This window comes from Eptesicus fuscus, chromosome 5 (genome assembly GCF_027574615.1).
Source record: "Eptesicus fuscus isolate TK198812 chromosome 5, DD_ASM_mEF_20220401, whole genome shotgun sequence".
Taxonomy (NCBI): domain Eukaryota; kingdom Metazoa; phylum Chordata; class Mammalia; order Chiroptera; family Vespertilionidae; genus Eptesicus; species Eptesicus fuscus.
This window is the reverse complement of record NC_072477.1, coordinates 108,531,797-108,549,480: the sequence shown is the minus strand read 5'-3', so window position 1 is coordinate 108,549,480 and position 17,684 is coordinate 108,531,797. Positions and strand designations below refer to the sequence as shown.

The following is a 17,684-nucleotide window of genomic DNA, read 5'->3' as shown; positions in this document are numbered from 1 at the left end:
AACCTAGAATGAAGAGTCAGCAACACCCCACATGCCCAAGAACTAGAAACTGCCCTTTGAAAGGAGCATATGCAACAGAACTGTGAGTCCCAGGAGGGTGAAGAGGAAAGCTGTCCTTGTGGTTAATTTAAAAGTTTAAGGTGCAAAACTGGCATCAGAAAGTAGTGGCATAACACCAAGGCCATGCAGTCATGTGGCAACACTGAGACTGGAGGACCCTTGGGACGAGTGGTTTCCAATGCCGTGGGAACCCTCTGCCCCCACCCCAGCCTCTGGGTGCCGGTTACAGACGACCACGTGCGCAGGGATGAGGGCTCCAGGCCTGTGGTGCTGGGGTTAGGGGACAGAGGATCTCCTTCCATAAAGTCTCCCCCAGCCCACGCTGCATCAGGCTGTGTGGTGTGCACCCGCTGATGGCGTCACCAGGTGACATCACCTAGAGGGTCCGCTCAGGCACTTTCCCTGAAGAGGGGAGTACACCCAGCTCAGAGGTGAGGAGGTACAGGCTTGGGGGCCATGCGACTCCCTGCAGCCCCTGCAGTGTGGCCGGAGCTGAAGCTGCAGGTCCATCTGGCTGTCGGGGCCTGGACAGTGCGGTGGCCCCGGTGCTGGCGGTGAGTGCTGGGTGCCTAAATATGGGGAGCCTCCCAGATCCATGGGCCTTCCTAGCTAAATCACTCCCCTCCTGCATCCCTCACCAAACCCAGGTCTGACCCTCATCCTCCCCACCAGACCCCAGGGGCCCAACCTCCCAAATGGTCTTTGACTGTGCGCCCTCACCCTAACATTTCAGTCTCAGAACCTAACACCTCCCTTAACCCCCTCACCTCCGATCTAACCTTTAACAGGAGCCATTGCCAAACACATCTGGTCCAGCACCACTCTCCCCCGTCTAGCTCCCCACCTTCCTCCATGGAAGCTGCTATTGCTTCCCGTGAACTCAAACGAAATAGGATTACTCAAAGAAGAATATGTCTGAGCAAAGACCTTGAACTAAAGAAGAAATAAAGTAACTAATATACATGAGAAAAGTTAACTTTAAAGGTAATCAAGTAATTGCAAAGGAAAGATACCTGGAACTTCTACAAAATCACAATATTCAGTACTGGAGAGGGTGTAATGAAACAGACACCTGATAGCACTGCTCTGGAGTATAGGAGACAGCATTTCTGGAGACAGTTTCACAGGATGTAGGAAATATTCAGGCTTCTGGGCTGGGTGATCACATTTCCAGGAATTTATCACACATAATAATCAAAAAGTTGGGCCAGATATCATCCTATCTAGTAATAGAGTAATTTGCAAATTAACCATCCCTCCATGACAAAAATGGCGGCCGCCATAGCCACAAGATGGCGGCACCCAGTCCACTCAGCTCCGCTGCTGGAGTGTCTGGCCTGTCCGCAGGAGCAGCAAGGCTGGATCCGCCTCCGGAGGGGTTTTTGATCCGCCCCCAGACACGGCAGTCAGAGCTTGGACAGCAGGGCTTGGAGGCTTTCTTAGCGCGGCAGCAGGGAAGCCCCAGACCCAGCAAACAGAGCCCGGACAGCAGGGCATGGAGGCTTCCTTAGTGTGTTGGTGTCCTTGAAGCCCCCAGGCCCGGCAGACAGAGCACACTGCAGGGCATTGGGGCTTCCTTCGCATGGCACATGGTGGAGGCAGGCAGAGAGCAGACAGCAGGGCATGGGGGCTTCATCTCCATAGCTGCAGCGAAACCCCCAGGCCCCGCAGAGAGCAGAGAACCACGGGAGTGGGCCTGAGCCATCAGTAGGACATCCCCTGAGAGCTCCTGGATTGCAGAGGGTGCAGGTTGGGCTGAGGAACCCCCGTGCATGAATTTCATGCACTGGGCCTCTAGTCATAATAATAAAAGGCTAATATGCAAATGGTCATCATGCCATGACACCATAAGGGGGCTGCATGCGAGGCAGACAGGGGGAGAGGGGATGGGGACTTGCATCGTTGGTGGGTGGGACTTGCACTGGCCTGGGATGTGAGGCTGCCTCCCCACCCAGTGCCAGGCCAGGGCACGTGAACAGCAATATTGAAATATTTCCTCTAATTAACTCCCTTTTAATGTGCACAAATTTCATGCACCGGGCCACTAGTCTATACATATAAAGAGGTAATATGCTAATTTGTCCATTACGGTGTTCGAGTCACGCCCAGTGTTAACTATAAGCTGCCTCGGAGGCGGATGCTGCTCCCTACTGGTGGGCGGGGATGGGGGCAGCCGGCCAAGCCTGAGTTCAGCTTTGGCAGGGCCAGCAGGAGCCCGAGGCCACCCCATACTCTGCAGGTCCCAGGCCGGACAGTGACTCAGCGGCAGGCAGTGTCTCCATGCATGGTGATCAGGGGTGTCTGCAAGGGGCGTGGGGCCTTGCCGTGAGCTGCTGCACCACCGCTGCTGCTCAGTGGGAGCCCGGTGGCCTGGAGCTGGAGTGGGTGTGCACAGACTGCTGCGCGCCCCTCCCCGCCCTGTCCCGGCCCCACGCCTGCCTCCGCAGCCATCCACAGACCCTGCCCTGCACTTCAGGCAGAAGGAGGAGGCTCATGGTCGTAGGCATCCTAGGCCACACCACCTCCGCCTCCGCCTGCCTGGCTGGCAGGGACCAGAGTGTCACAGGCAAGCTGCTCCTGCCCCTGGTGGTGGAACGGGGAGGAGAGCACTAGGTGGAGGGAGGGGACCTCAGTTGGGCTTCTCCTGGCGCAGGGAAGGGGCCCGGCCTGGGCTCAGTGGGGAGCTTAGGAAGTCTGGCTGAGCAGGCGCCGGTTCATACCAACTGTTACTCTGCCATCTTCCTCCAGCTCTCCAAGCCAACCCCCCCTGCCCCACCTGCCCAGGGAAATGGGCTCCGGGCCACCTCCATGAGCTCAGTCTGTGGGCCTGGAGACTCAGGGAAGAATGCCAGGTGGGGCCCGGGCAGGGGCCAGTGCAAAACTACCAGGGCAGAGCTGCTTCGGTGTCTCGGTGAACTTTGCAACCAACCCAAGTAGGAAACCAAGAGGGGAGAGGCCGGGAGCTGTGGATTCCCAGCACTTTAGTCACTTGAAAACAGCCCCACTTGGGATGTGAGGTGGCTGTACGTTCAGCTGAGAAGTGAGGCTGAACCCCACTGTCGCTGGACTCTGGTCAGTCCGAGGCCCAAGCATCCACCTTGAGAAGGAAAAAATGGAGGGAGAGCCTAGAAGAAGGGAGGACAATTGAAGGAAATGTGTCTAGACTTTCCCCAGCACTCTCCCTCTTTCCACTGCCTACAAAAGCCCCAGGTCCGGCCACAGTTCTGTCTCCATCTTTTAGTCCCCTGTTCTCCAACCACAGAGGAAAGAAATAAGGAAGGAGTCCGTGCTGCCTCCAGAAAGTATCTATATACCTGATCGGCCAGTCGCTTCCCACAGAGGGAGGCCAGACTGTGGCTTAGGCCCGCTCCCCATGAGGAGTGGGCCTAAGACATCAGTAGGACATCCTGTGAGGGCTCCTGGACTGTGAGAGGGGCTCAGGGCTGAGGGACCACCCCCTCACCCTGTGCATGAATTTTCGTGCACCAGGCCTCCAGTATATATATAACATCTGAAGGAAGCTTATCTAAAATGCATCCTATCTAATAAAGAGGGACTATGCTAATTGACCATCACACACTCACAAAGATGGTGGCACCCACATCCAATAAGGAGGGAATATGCTAATTGACTGCCATGCCCTCAAAGATGGCAGCACCCACAGCCACAAGATGGCAGTGCCCAGTCCCCTCAGCCCCACCGGGGCGGCAGGCGTGTGGCATGGCCGGGCCTGCCCCAAGGCGGGTCCGGCTGCTCCGTGTGCCTGCCTCTGGAATCTCCCAGTCCCCTTAGACCCCTAGCTTCCCAGGGTTGGCTCGAGGCGCAGGCAAGCCTCAGATGTCAGCTACCCAACCGATGCCCAAGGTGCAGGCAAGCCTCGGATGGCAGCTTCCCAGCCACCCAGGGCCGGCCCAAAGCACAGGCAAGCCTCAGATGGTGGCTGCCCAGCTGCCCAGGGCTGCCCAAGGCTCAGGTAACCAGGGCAGGCCAAGGTTTGTGCTGCCAGCATTGGCAGCAGCAGAGGTGTGATGGGGGCATCGCCTTCCCCTGATTGCTGGGTTGCCTCCTGCCCCTGAGGGCTCCTGAACTGTGAGAGGGGGCAGGCCCGGCTGAGGGACCCCCCTCCAGTGCATGAATTTTCATGCACCGGGCCTCTAGTCTTATATAACAAAAGGGTAATATGCAAATAGACCAAACGGCAGAGCAACCCAACAACCAAACAACCAATCAAAGCGTAATATGCTAATGATATGCTAAGGCTGCTCAACCACTCGCTATGACGTGCACTGACCAGTAGGTTAGCTTGCTGCTGGGGTCCAGCCGATTGAGCAAGATGGGCCGGACACTCCCTCGAGCCCTCCCTCAGTCCCTCCCTGGCCTGATCATGCACTGTTGGGGTCCCTCAGCCTGGCCTGCACCCTCTTGCAATCCAGGACCCCTCAGGAGATGTTGGAGAGCCAGTTTCAGCCCGATCCTGCAGGCCACTCCCATTGGAAGGGCGCCAGGGCTCATGGCTGGCAAGCGCTGCTGCGGCAGCGTGAGCCTCTCCCAATCGGGACTGATTGGGTGCTATCTCATGGCAGGCACAGTGGGTACGAGATGAGCAGGAGTGGCAGTAGGAGCTGCAGGCAGCGTTGGACTGCAGGTTTCAGTCTGATCCCTACAGACCACCCAGAAGGACCCCAACCATGCACGAATCCATGCACTGGACCTCTAGTTTCTTCATAAGGCACATCATAACTTCTTGAACTTAGGAACACAAGGCACCACTTGAGCATTATGCTTGGTGGCCATTTTAAACAACGAAATCACCAACAAAAAGCACAGAATTACAAAAAAATGTGGCACAAGGTAGATTCAAAAAAGGATACCTACTTATAATATGGGAGCTGAAACTATCAAGTGGAGTAGCATGTGTTTTGAACTCAGCTGAGACCATAAGCATCTGATGTCTCAAAATTTCCCTCTCAATGCATATGTCTGTAAATGACCACAAAGGGTGGCATGTATTGACTTGTGGGTTATAAATAATTTTTTGTGAGTGGGCAAATTTGCAAATAGGGACTCTGCAAATAATAAGGATTGACTTTTCACGAAGTTTAGGCACCATGTAACAAGTACCCAAGTCAGGAAATAAAACATTTACAGCATCCCTTCAGGCCCTCTTCTAAGGGTAACCACTGTCCTGACTTCTAACATCATATATTAGTTTGTCTATTTTTTTTCACACTATATCAATGTAAGTATGTGTTGTGTACTCTTGTGCCTGGCTTCTTTTGTCAATATTACATTACTAGAGGCCTGGTGCACGAAATTCATGCACATGGGGGTTGGTCCCTCAGCCCGGTCTGCACACTCTAGCAGTCCTGGAGCCCTTGGGGGATGTCCAACTGACAGCTTAGGCCCGCTCCCCATGGGCCTAAGTCGGACATCCTTAATGCTGTCATGGAGGTGGGAGAGGCTCCCACCACCGCCGCTGTGCTTGCCAGCCATGAGCCTGGCTTCTGGCTGAGTGGTGCTCCCCCTGTGGGAGTGCACTGACCACCAGGGGGAAGCTCCTGCATTGAGCATCTGTCCCCCTGGTGGTCAGTCACTAGTCCGTCATAGGGACTAGTCGTTCTGCAGTTCAGTCAATTTGCATATTAGGGTTTTATTATATTGTATTCATCCATATTGTTGCAAGTCATAATAGTATTAATCACTTTAAGCATTTTTGTCCATCTGTTCTGTACAATTAATTTTGTCTGAAGTGAATTTGTATTCCAATTGTTGCTTTTGTTGTCTTGCCTAGAATATTTCATGTGCTTTAGATTTCTGATTTTCAGTCATTTTAAGTGGGAATCTTTCTGCTTCTTCATCTTTCCCTTACTTTCTAGTAATGGAGTGGGTATGCTGCTGCCTTGCCTTGTCCCCCACCCCACCCCTGACTCCAGTCCAGAACCAAATCTTAGAGGGGTGTGTTTCAGCATATTTGTTCTGCTGAAAGGTTGGAGATACCCAGTCTCATAGCCTGCAGCAGACTTGGCTCAGGGCCTGCTCATGAGGCTATGGCTGTCCACCTGACTCCTTGGGTCCCTATTTTACTGGAAATAGTTACACTAAGTAGCAGTGTGGAAGCCTTTCTAAGTCCCCTTGAAAGAAGCGACACCCCACTCCAGCTCCTGGATTTGTGCAGGGAACCTGACTCTATTCTGTGCCTTGTGTGGAATTGTTTGGTTCCTATTTCTCTCCTGGAGTCAGTCTCCTGCCACCACTGCCTGGGTCCCAACCTGGAGCCCAGCATGCCCTTGGCTTCATCTTTGCTCACCATTATGGATTTCTGATCCCAGAGATGCTTGCCTTGACTTTGATCCCTGCTGTCTTCTTTTGGTTATCTCTTTTTATATTTGACCTGTCATTGCTATGTATCAGGAAATGGATGAAGTTGAGGAGTGGGCTTAACTATGCTATCCTGCCTGACTTCTGTATTGCTTTGTTTTATCAGAGGATAGCAAAGCCATTTGTATTCTGAGATAAGGTATTATTCAAGAGTACTCATTCAGATGGAACCAACTCAAATGTCTATCAACAAATGAATGGCAAACAAAATGTGGTATATCAATATAATGGAATATTAGCTATTCCAAGAAATAACTAACCATTAAAAAGAATTACTGATGCATGTTATTACATGGATAAACTCCATGTAATGCTGAATAAAAGAAGCCATACACAAAAATCCCATTCTATCTAATAAAGAGGGAATATGCAAATTGACCCTCACACAATCGCAAAGCTGGCAGTGCCCAGAGCCAATAAGGAGGAAATATGCCTAATTGACTGCCCCGCCCTTAAAGATGACGGCAGCCACAGCCAATAAGGAGGGAATATGCTAATTGACTGCCCCACCCTCAGAGGTGGCAGCACCCACAGCCAATAAGGATGGAGTATGCTAATTGACTGCCACGCCCTCAAAGATGGCAGCACCCACAGCCACAAGATGGAAGCACCCAGTCCCCTCATCCTTGCCACGTGCCTGCCTCCAGAGTACCCCAGTTCCCCAGACCCCCAGCCTCCCAGGGCCGGCCCGAGGCACAGACAAGCCTCGGCTATTGGCTGCCCAGCCACCCAGGGCTGCCCAAGGCTCAGGTAACCAGGGCTGGCCAAGGCTTGCACTGCCAGCAGTGGCAGCAGCAGAGGTGTGATGGGGGCATCACCTTCCCCTGATCACCGGGTAGCCTCCCACCCCTGAGGGATGCTGGACTGTGAGAGGGGGAAGGCTGGGCTGAGAGACCCCCCTCCAGTGCATGAATTTTATGATTCTAGTATATTATGATTCCATTTATATGAAATATTCAGAACAGGTTAATCCATAGAGACAGATAGCTGATTGATGGTTTTGGGAGATAGGGGGAGGAAAAAATGGGGAGTGACTTCTAATGGGTATAAAGTACCTTTTGGGGTAATGAAAATGTTCTGGAACTCAATACTGGTGATGGTTGCACTACACTGTAAACACTGAAAAAGAGTATCCACTCTTTTTCACACCTTCCTAACTGCTGCTGTTTGAATAGAGCACTCCTTTGCACCAACATAATACCTGGCTTATACCTTTACTGAGCATCCTTCGCATTACACCGTAAATTATTTGTCCCTCTGCCAGACTATAAGCATGTTCAAGAGAAGAGCTGTGTCCTATTCAGATTTGTTTCTTTATTACCTTGTTTAGTGTCTGGCACAGAGTAAGCCCAGTAAGTACTTGTTGAACAAGTGAATGAGTACATTAGTTGAATTCAAATGACCACTCAAAAATGTCACTCTTCCTCTGGGTCTCTCAATTTATTGTTAAAATTATCCCCTGGGGAATTTTATTTTCATTGGGAAACATATTTTACTGCACTAACTCAGAGCTGGAGCCTTTGGCGTTAGGGAACAATACCAACAGTTCTGAAGGGTTCCTAGGGCCCCTCCTAAAACTCTGACCTCCCAGCCTTTGACAGCTCTAACCTAGCATCTACTGGAGGTATAATCATAATGGCTGCAGGCTCAGTTATACAAAATATTCTCGACAACTATGCTCAGAAATGCTTCTGCTGAGTCACCCTCCAGCACAAAGCGTTTTATTTACAGTGCTTTCATCTGTCCTCGGAGGTGTAAACTGCAAATATTGCAGTCTCCCTCTATAGAGGAATAAGCGACGCATCAAATTGGAAGAGACTTCAAAGGGGTATTCCTGTCTACGCTCCAATGTGTGTTTGCAGGCTTCGGGGTTACAAATTTCCCAAATATACCAGCTATCAGATTAAAATTTTGAGGTGCAAAAATTTATTCCTTAGCTTTAGCTTCAATTCTTCACAATATGGCTAAAGATATATTTCTTGTTCCAACTTGTGTGGAGATAAGGATGGGAAAGAGTTATTAACCATTTCCCCAGTGTTAGCCCTTTATACCCTCAAAACCACCCCTTTCACTCTTCCATATTAAAATTTGCAATCCTTTTGTTTAAAATAACTAGGAACCTACCATGTGTGAGGAACTCTGGATTCCAACATCCTATACAATAAAAGGCTAATATGCAAATCGACCAAACAGTGGAATGACTAGTTGCTATGATGCACACTGACCACCAGGGGGCAGATGCTCAATGCAGGAGCTGCTGCCTAGTGGTCAGTGTGCTCCCATAGGGGGAGCACTGCTCAGCCAGAAGCCAGGCTCACCGAGCACAGCGGCAGTGGCACAGCTGTCAGTTGGACATCCCCCGAGGGCTCCCAGACTGAGAGAGGGTGCAGGCTGGGTTGAAGGACCCCCCCCACAAGTGCACGAGTTTTGTGCACCAGCCCTCTAATAAAATATAATCCCTCTGTTTAAGGTGTGAGTTTATAGTCTTTCTTGAGGGTTTGCTTTAAGTTCCTATTTCTGACTCTAACCAAGCTTTGTAAGATATGTCCCTATATTTACCAGCTTACAAACATTTTACTAACATATTATCCTTTGTGCTTTTAATAAATGGAAAAATCAGTGTTAATCTTTCTTTATGTGCCAATAGTCAGCAGCCTGTGGGCAGGTAGAGAGTGTCTGTGCTCAGCCACATGAAAATCCCTTTGATTACCTGAAATGGAGATACAGAGCAGAAGCTTGAAAATAATTACTTTCTAGCAATTTCTGCAAAGGTAGAGTTCCATGGAGATATCCCTTTCTGACACAGCATCCCCCGGTCTGACATCACAGAGTCACCTCATCTGATTTGATTAATGCAAACAGGGCTTTTTCTGGGAAATCCCACAGCCACCAACAGTGCCCTGGAGTTCTCAGTTACTCTCTGTGGTCCCCAGAACTGCAGATGGGGGATATGGCATATTTCTCTATCATCTAGGAGACCCAAGGAGACTGAAGCCATCGCTTCCTTCGTTTACTCAATATCCTAGGGAGTGGGGATGTATGTGGTCCCTGGTCTGCTTTGAAAGGGATGTGCTAGGATTCCAAAACCAGTCCTGCAACTTGCACCCAACAGTGATGCTGACTACTGTGGCAACAGTATCTCTCCATCAGTAAGCCACCTGAAAAATAGTTCTAATAGTTCTAATAGTTTAGTCACCTGTCATTAATTGGTCCTGATCACAAATGCTATTATTCGGCTACATCTGGTCAGCAAGGCAATTGAAGGTCTGCTTTGGATGTGAGAGTGACTTCTCCTTCCCCTTAATGCCTTTTGTACCATCTTCTTGTATGTAGCTATATTGTACCTAAATATATGCCTGCTTGTCACTGTCTTAGTTTTGATTTTCCAGAAGTTAACCCTAGGACAAAGATTCAATTGCAAGGAATTTATTTGAAAAGTGATCCCAGGAGACACTGGTAGGGGAGGGAGACAGGGAAAAGAAGTTATAAAAATATTATTATTACCACGCAAGTTACTGGGTGAACTCTGGGAAACAGGGTATTACACAAATCTCAGAGTTATAGCACCTGAGGATTGAGGAAATTGTGATGTTTACATGCCAATTTCCAACAGCCATTGGTTGAGGGCCATTCCTCTGTAACATTAATTCTATGACTATATGGGGGAAATGAACCTTAATTCCCACTTCATTTTACACAAACAATTTAATGCAAGAAAGAGCATATGCCTACCCTGGCTGGGTGTCTCAGTTGGTTGGAGCATCATCCTGTACACCAAAAGGTTGAGAATTCAATTCCCTGTCAGGGCACATACCTAGGTTGAGGTTTTGTCCTCAGTCAGGGCACGTATGGGAGGCAACCAATCGATGTTTCTCTCTCAAATCAAAAAAACAAAACAAAACAAAAAAACCCATCAACAAACAAACAAACATATCGCCAGGTAAGCATTAAAAAAAAAAAGAAAAAGAAAGAAAGAGCATATGCCTAGATGTAAGAGTTAGAACTATAAACTATCTACAAGAAGTCAAAGGAGAATATGTGTACTACCTTAGGATAGGCAAAGATTTCTTACACAGAAAGAACAGATAAGAAGCACCTGAAAATTAATAAATTGAACTTCATTCAGAATAAAATAATTCTGTCCTGTGAAAAACATTAATAAGAAAATGAAAAGGCAAGTCATAGCATAGGAAATAATACTTTCAATACATTTATCTCACCAAAGACTATATCCATAATATGTAAAGAACTCTGACAAATCAATAATGACAAAAGATTGGAACAGACATTTCATAGAATATGATATACAAATGGGTCTCAACATTATTCATCATCAGGGAAATGCAAATTAATGAGATACTACTATACATCCACTAGAGTTGCTAAAACTAAAAAGACTTGACAATCCAAATGTCAGCGAGAATAACTGGAACTCCCATATTTTTCTGGTAGGAGTGCAAAATGGTACAACCACTATGGAGAACTCTTTGGCAGTTTTTTTATAGGGTTAAACATATATCTCTTTAGAGTCCAGAAATTACACTCCTAGGTATATATTGAAGACAAAGAATAGCACATATCTACAAAAATATTGGTACAAAATGTTTATAACAGCTTAACCAACAGAAAACAACCCACACATCCACCAACAGGTAAAGAATGAAAAAACTGTGATATTATCTTACAACTAGTAGCCCTGCACATGAATCCATGTGCCAGTAGCTCACTACCGCCCTCCTGTAGCTCCCCCCACCCCTCTTCCCCCTCACAGCTTGCTGCCCTGCCCCCTCCTGTAGCTCTCCGCCACCCACTTGTTGCTCGCTGCCCCACCCTCCTGCTGATGGGTGATCTGGTTGTTATGCGGTTGGTCGTTACCTTTACAGCATAACAACCATTTGCATATTACATCTTTATTATATAGTATAGAATGTAAAAAGGATGAAATACTGATACACGCACCAATATGGATGAAGCTAAAAGATAATTATATTGAACAAAAGAAACAGATACAAAAGAGTACATTCTGTATGGCAAGGGTCCTCAAACTTTTTAAACAGGGGGCCAGTTCACTGTCCCTCAGACCGTTGGAGGGCCGGACTATAGTTTAAAAAAAAAAAAACTATGAACAAATTCCTATGTACATTGCACATATCTTATTTTGAAGTAAAAAAACAAAACGGCAAAAACACCCGCATGCGGCCCGTGGGCCATAGTTTGAGGACGCCTGCTGTATGGTTTCATGTATATTAAATCCAGATCAGAAAAGCCACATTTTGGCGATAAAAATCAGGTCAGTGATTGCCCTTGGGAGTTGGAAATTGACTGGAAGGAAGAACTCCTAAGGGAAATTGGAGCTTTTAAAAAATATTCTGTTTCTCGTTTGGGATGGTGGTTCCATGAGTATATAGAGATGTCAATTCTCACCTAATTGAACATTTAAGATCTGTGCTTTTTATTGTATAAAATTATACCCTAATATATATTGCAGATTTGTCTTTAAAAAAGAAAACACAACAGCCCTAACTGGTTTGGCTCAGTGGATAGAGCGTCAGCCTGCAGACTGAAGGGTGCCAGGTTTGATTCCAGTCAAGGGTATGTACCTTGGTTTCGGGCACATCCCCAGTGGGGGGTGTGCAGGAGGCAACTGATCGATGTTTCTAGCTCTCTATTCCTCTCCCTTCCTCTCTGTGAAAAATCAATAAAATATATATTTTTAAAAAACACAACAGCCATTAAAATATGAAGTAATTTGCTTCATTTTCTGCCTCCCACTAGATTATAAGCTTCAGAAGGTTAGAAGCCACATATGTTTTGTTCTCTATTATATCCCCAGCACTAGTACAGTGTCTAAGACCTCTTGAATGCTCAAATCACATTTGTTACTATCATAGGTTTTTAAAGAGCCTCTGTTATAAACGGTGGCTTTCTATCTCTCTTTGCAGACACGGTCTGTTCTTGGCAAATGCTGGTTGCCCCAGAAGCTTGAGCACAGGTGTATTGTCTAGGATGGGAGCTTAAAGGTGGGAGCCCAGCAATGCTCTAGGTGTCCTTGGGCACTGATAGGCTCCCAACTGTGAGCACCATCTGCTCTTGTGCGGGGTGTCTGACAACATCCGCAGCCCTGGACCTGGAAGGTGAGAGCCTGAGACCAAATGTCAGACTCCCACTTCCATCCTTCTGCCTGTAGGGAGCCACAGGAAGTAATATTAACCCTGCAAAAGGAAAGTACCAACATGTGTGCTGCCTTGTAATTTACCAAGTATTTTTCCACAAATGATCTTATTTTATCCTCCCTATGACCCTGTAGGTAGGTATTTACTAATCCTATTTTACAAGAGGTTAAGTGACTTCCCCGAGGTCACACAGCTGGCAAGTGGTGGAACTGGGCTTGAAACCAAGTTTCTGACCATTTACTATTGTATTAAATGCACTACTGCTGTGTCATTTAAGGACCTTCAGCAGTTTCTGAAATCTGACCTCTTCAAGCTCTCCTGGACTAATGGAAAGATAAGTGACAAATATCACTTGCCTTGGATAAATAAAGTTCAGGAGCAATTTATTCTATATGCCCCTGAAAGATTAACCTGCCTGGACAACCATTATGATGGTCACTGCCCCATGCAAATTTTCCATGCTCCTCACCACCTACAAAGTTCACTCTTCTTAGCTGCTGTTCAGTGCTCTTCTGCCCAGTTCACCTTTGTGGCCTCATCCCCCCCAAAACCTTGCCTTCTGGCTGTATGACACTATCCTCATCTCTGCAACTTTTGCTCCTCAACTTGCTCTTGATATGGAATACCAGTTTTTTCCATCCTCACTTGGGAAACTTTCTCACCCTTCAAGTTAGGACTGAAATGCCACTGCCATTCCAATTCATAGTTGTTGACTTCATCTGAATCCTTTGAGCCCATGGTTTATACCTTTCACAGGGCAGTGTCAGTGCCTTCCTTATTAGATCCCGAGGTACTAAAAGGCTAGATGCATGCCTTACCCATTTCTGTAACCACTATGGGGGACTAGCATAGCTACACACTGTACATATTTAATCAGTGCTGTGCGGAGTGAATAAATTACCACGTCTCTCACCATTGTCTGTGCATTTAATACCCTTTGACATGTATAGTTTTTAAAAAATGTTTGCATTATAACTTTATTTTATGAGTATGGTTAATATAGCCCCCACATTCTATATACATTGCTTCTGATTGACAGACTGGGTTTGACAGACGAAATTCTTTGCAAGTGGCGTGGATACATGGGGAGATTGTGGAGTCCACACTTCTACTCTGGCTGTGTAACCTTGGACAAACTGCTTCTTCTCTTGGGGCCTTATGTTACCTCCATCTGTTCAATAGGGGAAATAATCTCTGTTTTGCTTTTTTATTTCATCACCAGACATAACAGACGTAGAAGTGCCTTGTCGCTACAAATGTCCCAGACCTGCCGTTGACCGACCTGCTGTTTGAGGCACACCTTTCCCGGACGGCAGCATTCCACCCCGAAGCTGTCTGTGGGAAGAACTCGGTGGCCTGAAGGCAGCCCACCTGGGCGCTGCGGTAAGAGGCGGAAATGATCCTGCTCAGGGCAGCTGAGGGGTGAGAGGTGGCAGGGTCCTCTTCCTCTGAAAGGTGCTGGCGGCCTGAGGGCAGTCTCGTCAGGCACCGTTCCAGGGCGCTGGCCCGTGTTCGGAACTGTCTGCTGAGGGAAGGCGAGGGCCAGGATGCCCAAAGGTGGGGTCAACTGCCATGGACAGGCGCCAGGCCCACTTCAGGCGGAAGTCACCACCTGCCCTCCAAGAGGACAGGCCCCAAGGCCCAGAGCCACACCCGCAACCCGCCGCAGGAGTCTTCCGGGCCTGCCCATTGGCTTGCACTCGAGGGGAGGGCGGGGCTTACACCACCGCACTTCCCGATTGACCAGCGGCGTGATTGGCAGACGCCCGCCGGCTGTGCGTCCCGGGAGGCCAGACATGGCGGAGGCGGGGGGCCCGCGCGCGGGCCTCTGGCGGCCGGGTGGCGACGCGGCGCGGTGGCCTCTGCAGCGGTATGGCCGTTTCATGCCCTTGGGCGCGGGAGAGCCGTCGGGCCCGGGCCCGGAAGCTGGGAGGGCCTCTCCCCCTACGTGGAAGGTGAGGCCTGAGCGGGAGAGGCCGCGAGGCGCTCTCCGCGGGTGGAGGTGGCCGCCGCTGACCTCTCGGGTGGTCCGAACGCCACGTGGGCAGGAGGCGGGCCCCAGGGGCTGGCCGGACGGTCAGCACACAGCTAACAAAGACAAGGCACGATTGAAACACAATACGTTCTCAAACAGCATATTCAGAGATAGCTTTGAACATCAGTTATGTGTTGGGTATTATTCAGGAGAGTGGGACACATCAGCGGACAAAATATAAATGGTCTCTACCCCCATTGGTGTGTTTAGTCTAGTGCACAGCTGGTGCTTGTCCAAATAGCAGTCTATTGTGTAAACCAGTTCCACATCCCTGTGGGGAGGGAGGTTTGGATAGGCCCAGTGTGGACGGCCAAGCCTTCACACAGAAGGACTCACTTTAATCCTGGCATTGCCACTGAAGACCTGTGACCTTTGTGAAGTTACTAATCCTCTCTGTGCCTTAGTTACTTTATCTTAAAATAAAGATTATAATAATACCCACTTCATCAGATTGTTGTATGGAGTATATTTAAATATATAAATCATCTAAAAGAGTGCCTCGTATACGTTATATAAGGGTTTGCTGTTATTATTACTATAATTTCTTGCCCTAATGTTATGTTTCAACACTATGGGTTACTAAGCAGTCAGTTCCTTTTGGTCTATTTTAATTATTGCATGTGGCCTCTGGGGTTTTGGGCTATGGGTGTCTGTGTGTGTGTGTGTGTGTGTGTGTGTGTGTGTGTGTGTTGTGATTTGGGCAGCAGTGGGTAGAAGAAGAGTAAAACAAAACAAATATTCCAGGTAGAGGACACAACATGTGCAAAGACCCTGCCTCCGGAGAAACCTCAGCATGTGTAATGTACATAGGAAAGGAGTAGGACTAGTGCTTATGGAGAACAAGGGGAGTGACAACATGAGATGAGGTTGTCTGGGAGGAACATGGATACCTTATGAACATTGTCCTAAAACCAATAGGAAGCCACTGAAGGGTTTTAAGTGGGAGTATTTTCACCTTTGGAAGATCACTCTGGCTGAAGTATGGAGGTGAAATTGGAGGGGAATATGAGTAGATTCAGAAAGATCACTTATAATGCTATTGCAATGTGGTAGGTGGTAATGACTTAGATTGGAGGGTGGGGGTGAGAGGGGAGGATGGCAGTAGAGATGGGAAACTGAGCACACAAAAGCTATCTTTTGGAAGCAAAAAGGACAGGATTGGAGATTGATTGGATGGAGTGGTGAGAGTAGAGGACTTCTGGGTTTCTGCAGGAGCAACGGGATAGATGGTTTGGGGGTGGGAAACATGTTGGAAGACGAACAGTGAGGGAATAACCCAAGACTTCAGTTTTTAGTGAGTTGAGTTTAAATATGTTTATGAAGCATCCAGGCGGAGATGTTGAATAGGTAGTTGGGTGTACTGGTCTAGACTCAGAAGAAAGATCTGATCTGAAGATGTAAAAGTGTTGTCAGCATGGAAGTGTGTCATCAGCATGAAGGGGGTGTTTATAGTTATGAGATTATCTGAGATTCCAGGACCAAGCCCCAAGGTAGCATTTGTAGGTTAGGTAGAGGGCACAGAGTCCCTTAAAGTTTGACAAGGGACAGAGTTGGGAGGCACCCAGGAGAGTTACCGTATTTTAAGAGGGAGAGAACAATTATCTTTTTTGAAAGATGTTGCAGAGTAAGGGAAAATGATGACTATAGCGTGTCCATTGGATTTAGCAGCACGCAGGTCTTTACTAAGAGAAGTTTTAATGGAGTGAATGGGTGGAAACCGGATGGGGTGGGCTGAAGAGTGACTGGTGGGTGAGGAAGTAGAGCCAATGTGCATAGTTCTGAGGACTTTGCTATGAATGGAGTAGAGAGGGGGCTTAATGAATTGTTCACCACATTCTAGAATATTAGAACTAGGGGCACTACTTAAAGCTTAAAAATCAATATATCTAGGAGCATTAAAAAGGCATTAAATACCTAGTTGTACTCTTGTGGAATGCTGTACCCCAAAAAATTATATAGGCTGCAAATGCAAAATGGGGTGAATCAAGAGTTAAATGCAAGAATAACTAACCTATAAAAAGATCTTATACAGGGTGTCCCAAAAAAATATCTGCACACCTTATCAGTTAATAGTGCAACTTTGAAAATGCAATGTATTTTAATAAACACTGCCTTTGTAATTGTTCAAAGTTATGTGTATACATTTTTGGGACAACCTATATATATAAAAACAAACTAACCTGGGGATGTTTAAGGGCATATTTAATTTTTGAGACTACCCAACAGATTCCTTGATACCTGCTCTTATCACCCTCTAAACCCATTCTCCCGAAACATCTGGTTTGGGTGCATTGGCTCAGATCCAGCAGTAATTCTTAGATTCTTATCCTGTAAACCAGAGGCCATGGGCATTTGACCATTTGAAGTTGATTGTCGTTACATCTTTCCCCTTCTTTTTGCAAAGCTCTTCATAATTACTTATACAGAACAGCACTTTTCCAGTTTTCAAATGTTCAGCATAAAGCTATGGCTGCAATGAAAATAGATGAGGTTGGCTTTTGTAGTGCTTTTGAAAAATGAACATTTGTACCTTCCTTTGAATCTGTGCTGAACCATCTTACCTGCTGTGATCAGTTTCAGCTTAGGTCTGTCATTTTTTATTTTTATTTTTTGAAAAACGAATGAGAAAATAAGATTTGTTCTGTTTTGCAATAATAATAATAAAAGATGAGCCTTCTAAAGCACTGCACTAAGTTCCATGTGAATTTCTTATTTTAAAAATGTGCTACTCTTAGTAAAAAATGGTACATGAAGTATAAAAATGTATTATTTTGGTCCTGGCCAGTGTGTCCAGTGGTTGGAGCATCGGCCTGCACAGCAAAGTGTCTCGGGTTCGATTCCCAATCAAGGGCATGTACCTCAGTTGGGGGTTCGCTCCCTGACACACCCCACCCCCGTGCGGTGTGTGTAGGAGGCAAACAATGGAAGTGTGTGTCCCTCCCTCCCTCAATCCCTTCCTTCCTTCCTTCCTTCCTTCCTTCCTTCCTTCCTTCCTTCCTTCCTTCCTCCCTCCCTCCCTCCCTCCCTCCCTCCCTCCC

At 47.5% G+C, this 17,684-nt stretch overlaps 1 protein-coding gene across 3 annotated transcripts in view; it reads left to right on the top strand.

Moving 5' to 3' along the window:
• Positions 1-14,400: 14,400 nt before the first annotated feature.
• REC114 (REC114 meiotic recombination protein) overlaps positions 14,401-17,684 on the top strand; it is a 150,886-nt gene continuing 147,602 nt past the window's right edge. For all 3 annotated transcript variants that reach the window (XM_054716714.1, XM_054716713.1, XM_054716712.1), the window contains exon 1: positions 14,401-14,566. In XM_054716714.1, the coding sequence (XP_054572689.1) occupies positions 14,408-14,566 (159 nt within the window). In that variant the 5' untranslated portion in view covers positions 14,401-14,407. The remainder of the gene's footprint in view (positions 14,567-17,684) is intronic.